The 12,390-nt window shown below is 43.0% G+C and overlaps 1 protein-coding gene across 1 annotated transcript in view; it reads right to left on the reverse strand.

The window, feature by feature from the left end:
* Positions 1-1,686: 1,686 nt before the first annotated feature.
* LOC141127359 (TRAF family member-associated NF-kappa-B activator-like) overlaps positions 1,687-12,390 on the reverse strand; it is a 115,569-nt gene continuing 104,865 nt past the window's right edge. The window contains exon 4 of the mRNA XM_073613701.1: positions 1,687-3,539. Within this exon, the coding sequence (XP_073469802.1) occupies positions 3,366-3,539 (174 nt within the window). The 3' untranslated portion in view covers positions 1,687-3,365. The remainder of the gene's footprint in view (positions 3,540-12,390) is intronic.

Genomic DNA, 12,390 nt, shown 5'->3' on the forward strand with positions numbered 1-12,390 from the left:
TTTTTATAGGAAAGAGAAGGGGTCTTCTCACGGAGTCAAAATAGGAAGAGTTCTAAAACTTAAATGTCAACAAGCTGTCATCCAGAGTTTTGGCAGTTCAATGGCCTATAGGTATGGGATGAACTGCAATCTTTTAAAATTTAAAGTACAACTGCAACCAAATTTTTTTTAAAGTTTTGAATAGTGGAGAGGGATTAGAACACCTGTCAGGTTTTTTTTTTTTGCTGTCTGTGTCACGATTAGGGAGAGTCACCCTCTCTATTTGTCAGGGTTACTCTTATCACTGAAAGAGAGAGAAAATCCCATATTTTGAGTAGTCACCAGAACAGAAATAGAGGGCAAATCTTCCAATGGGGACAATAATTGTGGTGACCCTGATGACAACCTTAGATTCTCTTACTTTGGAGGAATTTCCTATCACTTCCTGCTTTGGCTATGGGATGGATGGAAAAATGACTGAGATGAATAATAACCCTCCCTTAGGCCTAGTACACAAGGCTAGTTTTCATTCAGGTGAACGAAAAGAAAACCCGATAGTTCAGGCTGGAGTCGCTGTACTAACAATCTGATGTTAGTACAGCGATCTCTCCTGCTGCCCCCCCCCTTCGCCAAAACACTCAGTGGTCTCAGCCATTGGCTGAGAGCGTTCATCGGGAGCCGGGCGGCAGACCTTTTTCATTTATGAGGCTTCTGTCAGACCAGCTGCCATAAAAACGAGCCAAATGTCAGCCTGGGTGTACTAGGCTTAACTCTATCCAAAATGAGAAAAAAAGCTTTGGCTTTAGTTCTACTTACTTTCAGACAGAGATAATGCTACACCATGTTGAGAAGCTGCAATTTACCTAGAGCGACAGTACATATTTATTGTTGCAGAGGAGGAGAAGGAGGGTGAGACAGCAACTAGTTACCTATGTTCATAAACATGCACATGTACTTCATAGTAATATCTTCAATTATTATTGTTTTTAATGGTAGTTCATTTTTATGTTTGTTGGACAGTATTGTACTTTTAATAAGTTGAGATTTAACTTCCTATTTAAAACTACAACTACTCTTCTAGCGTTTTCACCAGTTTCACATTCAAAACCAACCCCACCATGATGAACTGTCACCTAATGAACTAGCAAATCTTCAAAATGAGTTAATGGGTGTTCAAGGGAATTTTTGTGTGCAGGGTTTCTTTTTTTATTCATGGTTGGCTTGATGCCTTAGAGCTGGAGGAATAGAACAGCAATATATTTAATCCAAACCAACCGCTATGCTTTTGCATCAAAAAAGCAATTTACAATACTCTGACTGTGACTATAGATAGACAGCTACTTTTCCTAAAACAGTAATTTATTTTGCTAAATGGGCCGTTATTTTCTTCTCAAAAATGTGTAGCTTTTATTATGAGTTTAGAAAGAATCTGCTTCTGTGACTACGGCTGCAATCTAATTAATTAAAGCAAACCCTTATTTTTGTTGCAGAAAACATCAGATTTTATACATTGAGTTTTTTCTTCAAATAGTGCAGCTTTTAGCATGATGAGCTTGGAATATCATTGTCAGCTCCTGCAACTTAAGCAAGAGTAGTTACTCGATATGTTCTATTCCCTTTTTATTCTAATAATGTGCATGCAACAAAATATACACTGAAATTGCACAATACAACTGATTACAATAATAAAAAGACACACACATGATATTATCAATTAGTATTTAATTATTGTTCACTGGACATGATTTGCAGGAAATATTAACCAGACTTCCCATGCTTGTTTTCACTTAATACCAGGGTTTAGATTATACTGTATGTCAGAAGAACGCAATGTTTTCATAAATAACTAATAAACATCTTAAAAAGGTACACAGGGCTTACAAAATAGTAAAATAGAGCACCTCCTACTCGTGATCCGATGTTTCATTAAACCTTTACATTTAAGTAATTTCGGTCCACAGGATCATGTGTTAGGTATTCTAACCAAATGTTCAATATGCTAGAGTGCTACACATGATGATGAGTGATTAAAGGATTTTAGACAACAAAGGATTATGCTATGATAATAATGTAGTAACAAACAGTAGCAAAATACAGCAGAAAACATTTTTTTTATATATTGAAGAAAAATGGCAAAAGAAAAAGTTGAATAAGCAAACAAATACAAATTTTGCTCCACAAATAGCACCCAAAAATGTAAAGCTAAACTTTAATTTGTTCATATTTTGTCTTCTCTGGTTCCAACCCCTACCCCCTGTCCCTCACCACTACCATTGACATTTTAAATAAAACCCTTCCATTTTTATTATATACCTTATATTAAACCGATGACATCACCACTAGATCTCTGTGCATCCTCATAGACTTGTATAGGATGGAAAAACGCGTTTGAAGTGAAGAAAACCTTGTCACCTTAAAGCTTGGGAGGAAAGAGCTGGATGATTCTGAATGCCCTTCAACCCGCAAATGAGGCAGGCTGTATCTGACTTGCTGCAGCTTCTAATGCACCCTATGAGAAGCTCAGAGTCTGCAGTGGAATCAGAGTAAGCAATTTCAGTACAGGAGAAGGGCCTGTACAACTGAGCAAAACTGAAGGTAAGACTGGAGTTCAACTTTAATAATTTGACCAAAGCAAGACAGTTATGGTGGTCTGTCATCAAAAGAGTCAACCACAGCAATGATTGTGTTTGCCCTTATTGAGCATACACCATAAAAGCTATAGCTAGGAAAGCAGTGCTGTGTTCCCTAATCCCTAGCCACCAATCAAATTCCAGCTGTTGTAGAATATTTGCATAATTGGGGGTTGGTAAAACATTAAAAGCCTAAGAAAAACGCTAAATTCCTTTGAATGTGTTCAACATGAATAGCTATGTATACATCTTCTTTTTGAATGCACCCTTTTAAAGATAAAGTAACATAGCACAGTGTTGGGCTTGTAACTAGGGAAGAGTTTGGGTTCCACTCTGTGTTCAGTCTGAACCCATGTTCAGCTGTTAGTGCCAAGCCAATGTGCAGCAGGCAGGGGATTCCCTGCCCCACAAATGCGCATGTACAACGGGGCAGGAAAGGTCACGAAATCATGGACCTAATAGGGTAATATTAGGTCGATGTCATTGACCTAATATGGTCATGTGGCCAAATTAGGTCAGTGATGACATGATCATTCCCGACCTTTTGTGTATAGGCAACTGTGGGGTGGTAAATGTACTGGCTGGATCTGATTCTCCGAGAAATTACAGCTGACTTCTGGGTTTGGCCGAACCTAAGTTCAGACCAAACCCAAGCTCATCATGCAGACAATAATTATATACAAGGCAGTTTAATCCCATAAAACTGCTATATGTAAACCCTGAAACCGGTCAATAAATATCACACAGTGCTGAATGTCATTCTACGTGTCCAGTGATGTGCTGCAGATATTCAACTTCAGTTGCCGCTCCAGCCGGGAACACTGCCTGGCAGAATTCACATATCTGAGAGCTGAGGCCCACGTCTGAGATATTGTCATCATGATGGTTGAGGTGACATTCTTCTGATAGACAATCTGGGTGCCATGAGGACTAGAAAAAAAAAAAAAAGCAACTTACATCAATTTAGTAGTGTAGAAAAATAATAAATACATTGAAATTAAAGGTTTTTACTCTTTGTCCAAACAGTGTTCAAACATCGTTCCAATTTTTTTTTTCTGAGCGGCAGTAGATTAGAATAATCATTGGATTTTTACTTGTTTTTGTGCTTCATCAGCAAGATTTTTCCTCACCTAAGCCAGCCATACATGAATCGAAATTCAGCTGGTTCAGCAGGAACCATCTGACTTTCCCTCCATGTATGGGCAGGCTGGTTGTACACAAGTCAATCTATGAATCAACTTGCGTACAACCAGCCTGTTGGAAAATGTTCTCTTGATCAGCACTGCTGGCTATAGTTATACCGTTGAGCTGATCTGTATATTCTGACAATGGGGAAGTCTCCTCATTGTCAGAATACAATAGTGCAGGATCCCCACATCCACATCAAATGTGTAGAGATGGTGGAAACAAGTCATTTATTTCATTCAACCTGCTGGTTGAAGGAACAAAAATGACTCATGTATGGTCAGCATTAGTGTCCATCCCAATGACATTCATTTTATCAGACAGAAGTATGGGGAAAACAGTAACACTGGCAGCAAAATGTGCTTACAGGGGTTCTAGCTTCCCACTACTCTACTAAAAAAGCGCCAACATAGCAGCATACATGTGGTAGCAGCTCCGCCTACTTCTGCCCACAGAACCAGTGCAAAGCTACAAAGAGTTAACGCCTACACAACAGCCCCTTCCTAAAGTTAGTTCTAGGGGACCACTATATGGCTGGGCTGCAGCAACCGAAAGTAATTGCTGTATGTTTGACCAGCAGCATCTAGACAATGTGAATTTCACAGGTACCTTATACAGAGATGTCAGCCAACACGATAGGCAGGACAAGCAATCAGGTTCTCTTATGGCACATTGCTTCAACACTACTGATATGCTTAGAACTCCTCACAACAGCTCTCTTTGGCGGGAAGCTGGTAGCTTACTCACTTTCTTTTATGATAGGATTTGCTGAAGCTTCCCACCCTGGTAGCTAGTTATTGATCTTCCACATGTATGCTGCCATGTTGGCACCAGGAAAATGGAAAATTGTAACAAATAATTACTGTAACTTTTTTCTTTATACTGTGAAGGAATGTGATGTAGATAATAATAATAGTAATCTGAAAATGTCTATTTTCTTATGTGCATACATATTTTTCTCCTTACTCATTATATAAGTATACAGGTTTGCTCTGTTCCTATATTTTCTCAAGATGGCGGGTACCCCCTACATCCCACACATCAGAAGAACGCAGAACTGAAGATAAAACCAAGGACAGCCAAACCTCGTTATGAAAATTCTCCATCTTCTTTTCTATCTTAACCAATGAGATGTACCTATCAGACTAACATATCAATGACGTATTTGTGTGTATAAAACATTAGCACCGCCTTGAATAAATTAGAAGTGTAAGAAGTAACGGAGCTGAGCGTGTCTCAGAGTGTTTACTTTTATATGCATGCATATCCACACTTTCCAATTAGAGACAGCAGCAGATAACCTTGGGCTCGATTGGAGCTCTTAATAATTTCCATAACAGCTGGTGCCGAAACCCGGGACCTCAGGCTACAGTCGAAGCCAGACCGCGATAAGCATTCGGGCGTTAATTGATTGATAAGAGTGGGGTTTGCGCAGCCCTAACAGTACCGGTAAGTCTTCTTTATATTCTTACCACTGTACGACTTTCTTATCTTTCGGTTGAAGGCTGGATTCTGTCGGTATGCTGAGACTGTCTTAGAGGCAGGTAACTCCTCGCCTGAGGTTGTTTTAACGAACCTGCCAATGGGTTTCTGCTGACTGTATTTTTTGTTCACTGTCTGCCATTCTTTGGGCTACGAAACTTAGCAGTCTAAAAGTGCTACATGTGTGAATGTGTGATCTCATCTCCAGATGAGCTGTCGGCCTCTGGAATGAGATTTTTTCCCTTGTAGCAAACGTTTATAGACGGGTTACTCTGGGTTTTAACGAACCTTTGAGGGTTATCTCAGCTGCTGGCTTTGCAGTCTGAAAGTGTTACAGATGTCTCACCCCAAGACGAGTTGTCGGCCTCTTGGTGTAGAGCTGTAATAGACGTCTATAAACGGGTTTATTTTTGCAGGGTGGTCTGCCCTTGTGGTTATCTTAGCCTGCTGAGGCTTTACGGTTCGAAGAGTGGCAGGTGTAATGTCCTGTCGTGAGTGTATTTGTGGTTTATTGTTTGCTATACACGAGAGGGGTTGGGGTGGGGACTGGTTAAGGTCGGAGAGGGGGCTACCCGGGTGATCTGTTGGGTCGCCGTAGCTCCCCATTACCCCTGATGTGTTTGTTCTTGTTCTGAGATTAACCTTACATTACAGGGTTATAGCAGACAGTAGCAACTAGAAGCGCAGTCTTATGTGCCCCCACCCAAGGAATTTGTTGATAAAGAACGCTGAGAAAGAATATTAACCCCTTGGTTGTACGTATTCTCCTCTCAAGCCGTTAGCCGAGAAACAGAGAGAGAAAAGAAAGTAATATTGTAAAGAAAGTGATATTGTGAAGAGAAGAAGATGTTGAAATAGTTAACAAAGTTGAACGAAGTGGCGAAAGTTATGTTGCTAAAGAAACAGGGAGAAAAATCCTGTGTGATAAAGAAAATTGGATAAAGAAAGTTAAGAAAGATGGCGATTGTATTATGTATGTGTATCACAGAGTTGATGATACAGTATGTGAAATTACCACGCTATGTTGGAACTTGAAACAAAAGGAGGGGAGGGACAGCACTGCCCTCCGTCTAACAACCACTCCTTTCTCACCACCCAAGCACAACCCACTGTGACAACTCAGCCCGGCGGCCATCTTAGTGCACCCATGCCTTCACTTTCTACCCAGCCCAGTGCACTTCCTGCCGGCGGCCATCTTGGTACACCCAGTGAGCTTAAACAGCCTGTACCCAGCCCTCCCTGTTTTAAACCAGGATGGTTCATACCACACATCTGTCTTCCCCAATACGGAAGCATCACATTCCCAGGCCGGATATGTTAATGATGAAGAAGCGTCTGAGTGGGAAGCCCAACAGCAGGCAGCAAGGCCACCCACTGATTTAACCCCCAAGCCGGCTCCAGACTCACAGTTCCGAGAGGATCTCAAACACATGCTGGCAACCGTAAAGAACAGTACCCCTTGCCAGCCCCCACCCCAACAACAGTCTCGGTTACCAAAAGGGGCACCAGTGATGTATGTTGCTTTTACTCCATCACAAGCAGCGGCCTTGGTGACAAGTCTGCCTGACCCAGAGAAGCAGCCAATTCCCTTCTACCACAGGATAGTGCAGATACAAGAAACTTACTCAGCTGCCTGGAGAGACTTGATCAGCTTATGCCAAATCAAAGCAGGATATGTCTTTTGGCCAGTTATGCAGACAGCCTTCAATGATGCCTGCCTGACAAGTGCCACTTCCTACACCTCAGGCGTGGAGTTCTGTGCACAACTCCACGACTGGGCAAAGGAGAAGTTGACGGATCAGACCACCACAATCCAAGATATTACCCAAGATAAAGGGGAGTCTGTGAAGAAGTATCATGCTAGACTCGTACAGGCCTTTGATGATCTGAGTTTCTCCCACAATGAAAAGAGACACACACGTTTCCTGCGTGGGAATGGATGGGGTGCCCTACTCCAGTCCATTTCCTGATTTGCTTGCCAGATTTGTGGCGTCCTCTACATGTCCCTTGAATCAACTAGGAGCTGATGTGTTGTCCGGACTACAGGCCTCAATCAGGACACGCCTGAAGGGGGGATGAAGTTACATACTCCCCTATCTTTAGAAGACTAATCTGTTTTGTGTTCTCTGCCTCTCCTGATGACACTTAATGAAGCAAAAACTTCAAGTTCAATACTGCAGGAAGTACTTGACAGAATCCCTGCGTGCCTATGGTCCACAGGACCGGAAGACAACGGTCACTTAAAGGTGCCATCAGTTTCAGTCAAGCTAAAAGAGGGCGCATCATTGCCCCGGAAACCACAATAACCCCAAGAAGAGAACCCCTAAAGAAGAACCAGGTACCTGCTGTGGATGCCTTTGACTGCAAAGTACCTCACAGAGGTGGACCTTACAAACGCTTTCTTCAGTGTCCACCCTCACCCCTCCTGCTGGTACCTTTTTGCATTCATCCACGGAAAGAAACGGCAACATACCTAAACAGTTGTGCCACAAGGGGCACAGAACTTTCCAAGCCAGTTTGCAAAAGCTATGGCTATCATCCTTGACACATGACAAGAGAAACACCCGGAAGTGATTCTCTTCCAACATGTTGATGACCTTCTCCTTTGTGCAGCTGACTTACCCCCTGTTAAAGTCACCTCAGAAAGCCTGTTGTGCTATCTTGCCAACCAGGGCTGCAGAGCCTCAAAGCCCAAATTGCAGTGGTGCTCAACACCTGTCATTTTCCTTGGATTAATTTCCTAGTGCAGAGCATGGATTCCAGAAGCCTTCCTACTGATGCTCTGCAATCAGACCCTTCCAGATGTCTCCTGAAGAAATATCTAAGTTTGAGGCTCTCAAGTGTGCCATCTCAGGCGCTAGGGCTCCCAGACTACGACAAAACGCTCAAGCTCTTTGTATCCGAACGTCTGGGACATGCTGCAGGTGTACTCACCCAATCACACGGCATCAGCCTACGCCCCGTAGGATATTATTCCTGTCGGCTGGATGCGGTAGCAAGAGGAGGCCTATTGTGTCTGCGAGCTGGCTTTGCTATACAAGCCTTGCTTGACAAAACTTTGAACTTGGTCCTCGGACACTGCCTCGTTCTGCTTACTCCCCATGTTGATGTTGCCATATTTAACCAAGATCCAGCCGAAACACTTGTCCACTACCAGACACTTGAGGCTCCTGTGTTCCCTCCTACTGGACAGCATTACTCTATTAAGTTGTCAAACACTGAACCCTACCACCCTTCTTCCACTTCTCGAGGGGGGAAAGGAGGAGGAGGAGTAGAGTCTTGACTTGTCACCCCATGACCACACAGGACACACGGTCACCACTGAAAACACTGTTCTACAAGCTGAAGCCTTACCACCGGTGATGTCTGCACAGGAGGCAGAGCTGTAAGCACTTACTACAGCATGTAAATGGGCAGAGGGAAAAAGAGCCAACATTCATATGGACTCAAGATATGCTTTCAGCATTGCCCATCATTATGGTGTTATCTAGGACAGAGGATTCCTGACGCTGCAGGAACACCTGTGAAAACTTGATTGATGCCTTGCTTCTCCCAACCCTCCAACCCAAGTGACTATTATGAGTAAAGCACACGACAAACTGAACTTAAAGGAAGCTCGAGGCAATCATCTAGCCAATTCAGCTGCCAAACAGACAGATGGTGGTCCACGGGAAGTGGACAGCAGGGTGGTAGAAGAAGACCACCCTGTGCTTACCTTACAGACTTTCCCAGTGGACAGAGTTTATCTAAAAGAACTACAGGAAACAACAAGTCCGGATAAGAAGGAAAGCTGGAAACGGAGAGGAGCAACTCTCAGAAATGGACTATTCGAGTGCAACAAGAAGCCTTGTCTACCCAGGAGTATGTACCCAGCCGTGGTGCAATGGGCACATGGAGCTGCCCACTTGACAAAAACTTTTATGAACTCTCTTATCAACAAGTGTTGCACCAAGAGTTACTCCACTGACCGACAACTTCTGCAGATAATGCATTATCTGCACCAAATGTAACCCAGGACGCACAGAAAAAAACACAGAAGAAGCACCTGGCAAAAGCCCTATACCCCATTCCAGAGGATGCAAATTGGTCCCAGAGGTGATATTGAGAGATCAGGGCCCAGCCTTAACAGCAACCCTTACTAAAGAGATTTGGGCAGCACTGGGGGTTCAGTTGGCACTACACATCCCATACCACCCTCAAAGTAGCGGGAAGGTAGAAAGGATGAATGGGACACTAAAAACAGGATGTTAAAGATGGCCCAAGAGACTAACATGAGTTGGCCAGACAGTTAGCCCATTGCCCTGTTCAGTGTCAGACACACCCCCAGGGGAAACATGCCCTATCCCCTTATGAAATTTTGTTTGGTTCAGCTCCCAGACTTGGTTGTTACTTTCCACAACAGTTACAGTTGCAGTCTGATGTGTTGACTAATTATGTAACCACATTATCACGAGAATTAACCTGAATGCATGTCCAGGTGTTTTCTTCCATTCCAGATCCTGAATTAGATACAGGAACACACCAACTACTGTCTGGAGATACTTGAGCCAAGTTATGATGGTCCATTCCAAGTTTTGCTGACCACAGCCACCTCAGTCAAGTTGGCCAGGAAGAACACCTGAATGCACGCTTATCACTGCAGGAGAGCGTGTTTTCGGGTGCTGCATATCCTTTTTCAGTTTGATCTAGAGGGAATCTGGACCAGTGAATGTGCCCTTGCAAAGGTCATTATGCCCCCCCATATCCTAACCGAAGATACCCCTGATACATACACTGACCCAGCACACAGTCAGAGGAGGAAGCGAGCAGCTCTCTCCGGAAGCTTTGACCCTCATGTATACATAGATGTCATAAGGGTTACAAGGGGGGTCCCTGATGAGTTTAAAGCCAGGGATCAGGTAAAAGCTGGTTTTGAGTCTTTGATCCCCATAACAACCGTCAGCAAGAATGTAGATTGGATTAACTACATGTCATGGTTATGCAATAGAGTTTGTCGATCAACATACCTGTCTCCATGTGTTCATCTCTAGAGACCAGCTGACCCTCACCTGACTGCTTTTGTAACCTCTCCTCTAAGCATGGCCCCACCCCAGGCCCTATCAGGGAACCCTATATTAACCTGTGCAATGCAAGCCAGCAGTGCTGATCAACCATTGTGTGTTAGCCTCTATGTGTACTTGCTGTGTTTCCCACATCTGATTCCTGTTACCGACTTTGGCCTGTTCCCGACCATCCCTGTTTGCCTGTGACCCTGAACCTTGGCTTGTCCCTTACTTTCCTTGTTGTTCTAGCCTGCTGCCTCCTTCCTCTTCTACTGTAGTCTACCGTGAGCGTGAGCTGTGAGACCCTGGGGGCTGCGACCTGGAGCCAGACTGCAGCGCAGTCCATCCTTACCATTAAAGGCTCTGGTGAACACCTGCTGGCTCTTAGACTCAGCGCCCTGGGGAATCTATGCTCTAGCTCCCAGTGGGATCTGTGTCAGTGATCCAGTAGACCTGCTTCCTGAACCTCCCAGGGTTCAATCCGCAGCAGTCAGCCGTAGGGTCCACTACCTTACGGTGCACTTCTGATCCCAACGGTGTGCATCTGTCACCCAGCCTCTAGGTGACCTGACACTACACATATTATAACCAACAGAGATTTGAAAATTACTCTAAAGATGCCCTCCAGGGAATTGCTGACCAGTTAGCCCCCACTTCCTACATGACATTCCAGGACCGGATGGCCTTAGACATGGTGCTAGCTGGGAAAGGAGGTGTTTTGTAAAATCATAGGAAAAAAACGGGAACCTGTTGTACATACATTCCTGATAATATTGGCCCAAATGGTAAGGTTACTCTAGCTATAAAGAAATTAGAAGATCTGTCATTGGAGTTGAAAAACTCAGGTATCACAGACCCATGGGATCAATACTTCAGCTGGATGAGTGGCAGAAGGTGCTTGCCCAGATAGGGGTAACGGTATTAATAATCCTGGTTCTTTTAGCCCTGATTATATGCTGTATTCTACCTTTTCTAAAAAAGTTAATGAGCAAGGCTGTAGACAATAACACACCTACATTTCTCCACCAAGAAGAAGAGGACCACCTTATGATGGAAGATGACAAACCCTTCACTCCTCTACAGTCACTCCCTGTCCATAACCTCACAATCCTATAGGGTTTTAGGGATAGATAGCGCCTGACTGCACCTCTCCAGCTGTATCGAGGAGGGAAGTGAACAGTTGCTGCCCAATTCTATATACAGCCTAAAAGAGTTGCTGAGGAGAAGGGCCAGGCTAAAAGTAGGACCTTTAGTATTAGGGACAGAAAAGAGAAAATAGTCATTTTAGGGGGGATTGTGAAGGAATGTGATGTAGATAATAATAATAGTAATCTGAAAATGTCTATTTTCTTATGTGCATACATATTTTTCTCCTTACTCATTATATAAGTATACAGGTTTGCTCTGTTCCTATATTTTCTCAAGATGGCGGTTACCCCCTACATCCCACACATCAGAAGAACGCGGAACTGAAGATATAACCAAGGACAGCCAAACCTCGTTATGAAGATTCTCCATCTTCTTTTCTATCTTAACCAATGAGATGTACCTATTAGACTAACATATCAATGACGTATTTGTGTGTATAAAACATTAGCACCGCCTTGAATAAATTAGAAGTGTAAGAAGTAACGGAGCTGAGCGTGTCTCAGAGTGTTTACTTTTATATGCATGCATATCCACACTTTCCAATTAGAGACAGCAGCAGATAACCTTGGGCTCGATTGGAGCTCTTAATCATTACCATAACAATACATTGATGAAAATTAACCTGTTGGCTTGTAATTTTAGCATAAAAATGTTATCATTTTCAACATAAAAATAAATGTTAATTTACTTTGATATTTTAAGTATCTTACTTAATTTTCATTAGTTCTTAAAACACACCTTTTACAGTTACAAAAATAATGTATAATATTGCATAATCTAGACAAAACGTTTAAGGTATGTGTATTTGTATGTAATTTGTATGTAATGTATGTGCATTTCCATATTCTAATTGAGTTACAGTTACTTAAAAAAATTATCTTTTCATTTGACTGAAATTGCGGGACGCATGTTTGCCAAACGTG

This window comes from Aquarana catesbeiana, linkage group LG02 (genome assembly GCF_042186555.1).
Source record: "Aquarana catesbeiana isolate 2022-GZ linkage group LG02, ASM4218655v1, whole genome shotgun sequence".
Lineage (NCBI taxonomy): Eukaryota > Metazoa > Chordata > Amphibia > Anura > Ranidae > Aquarana > Aquarana catesbeiana.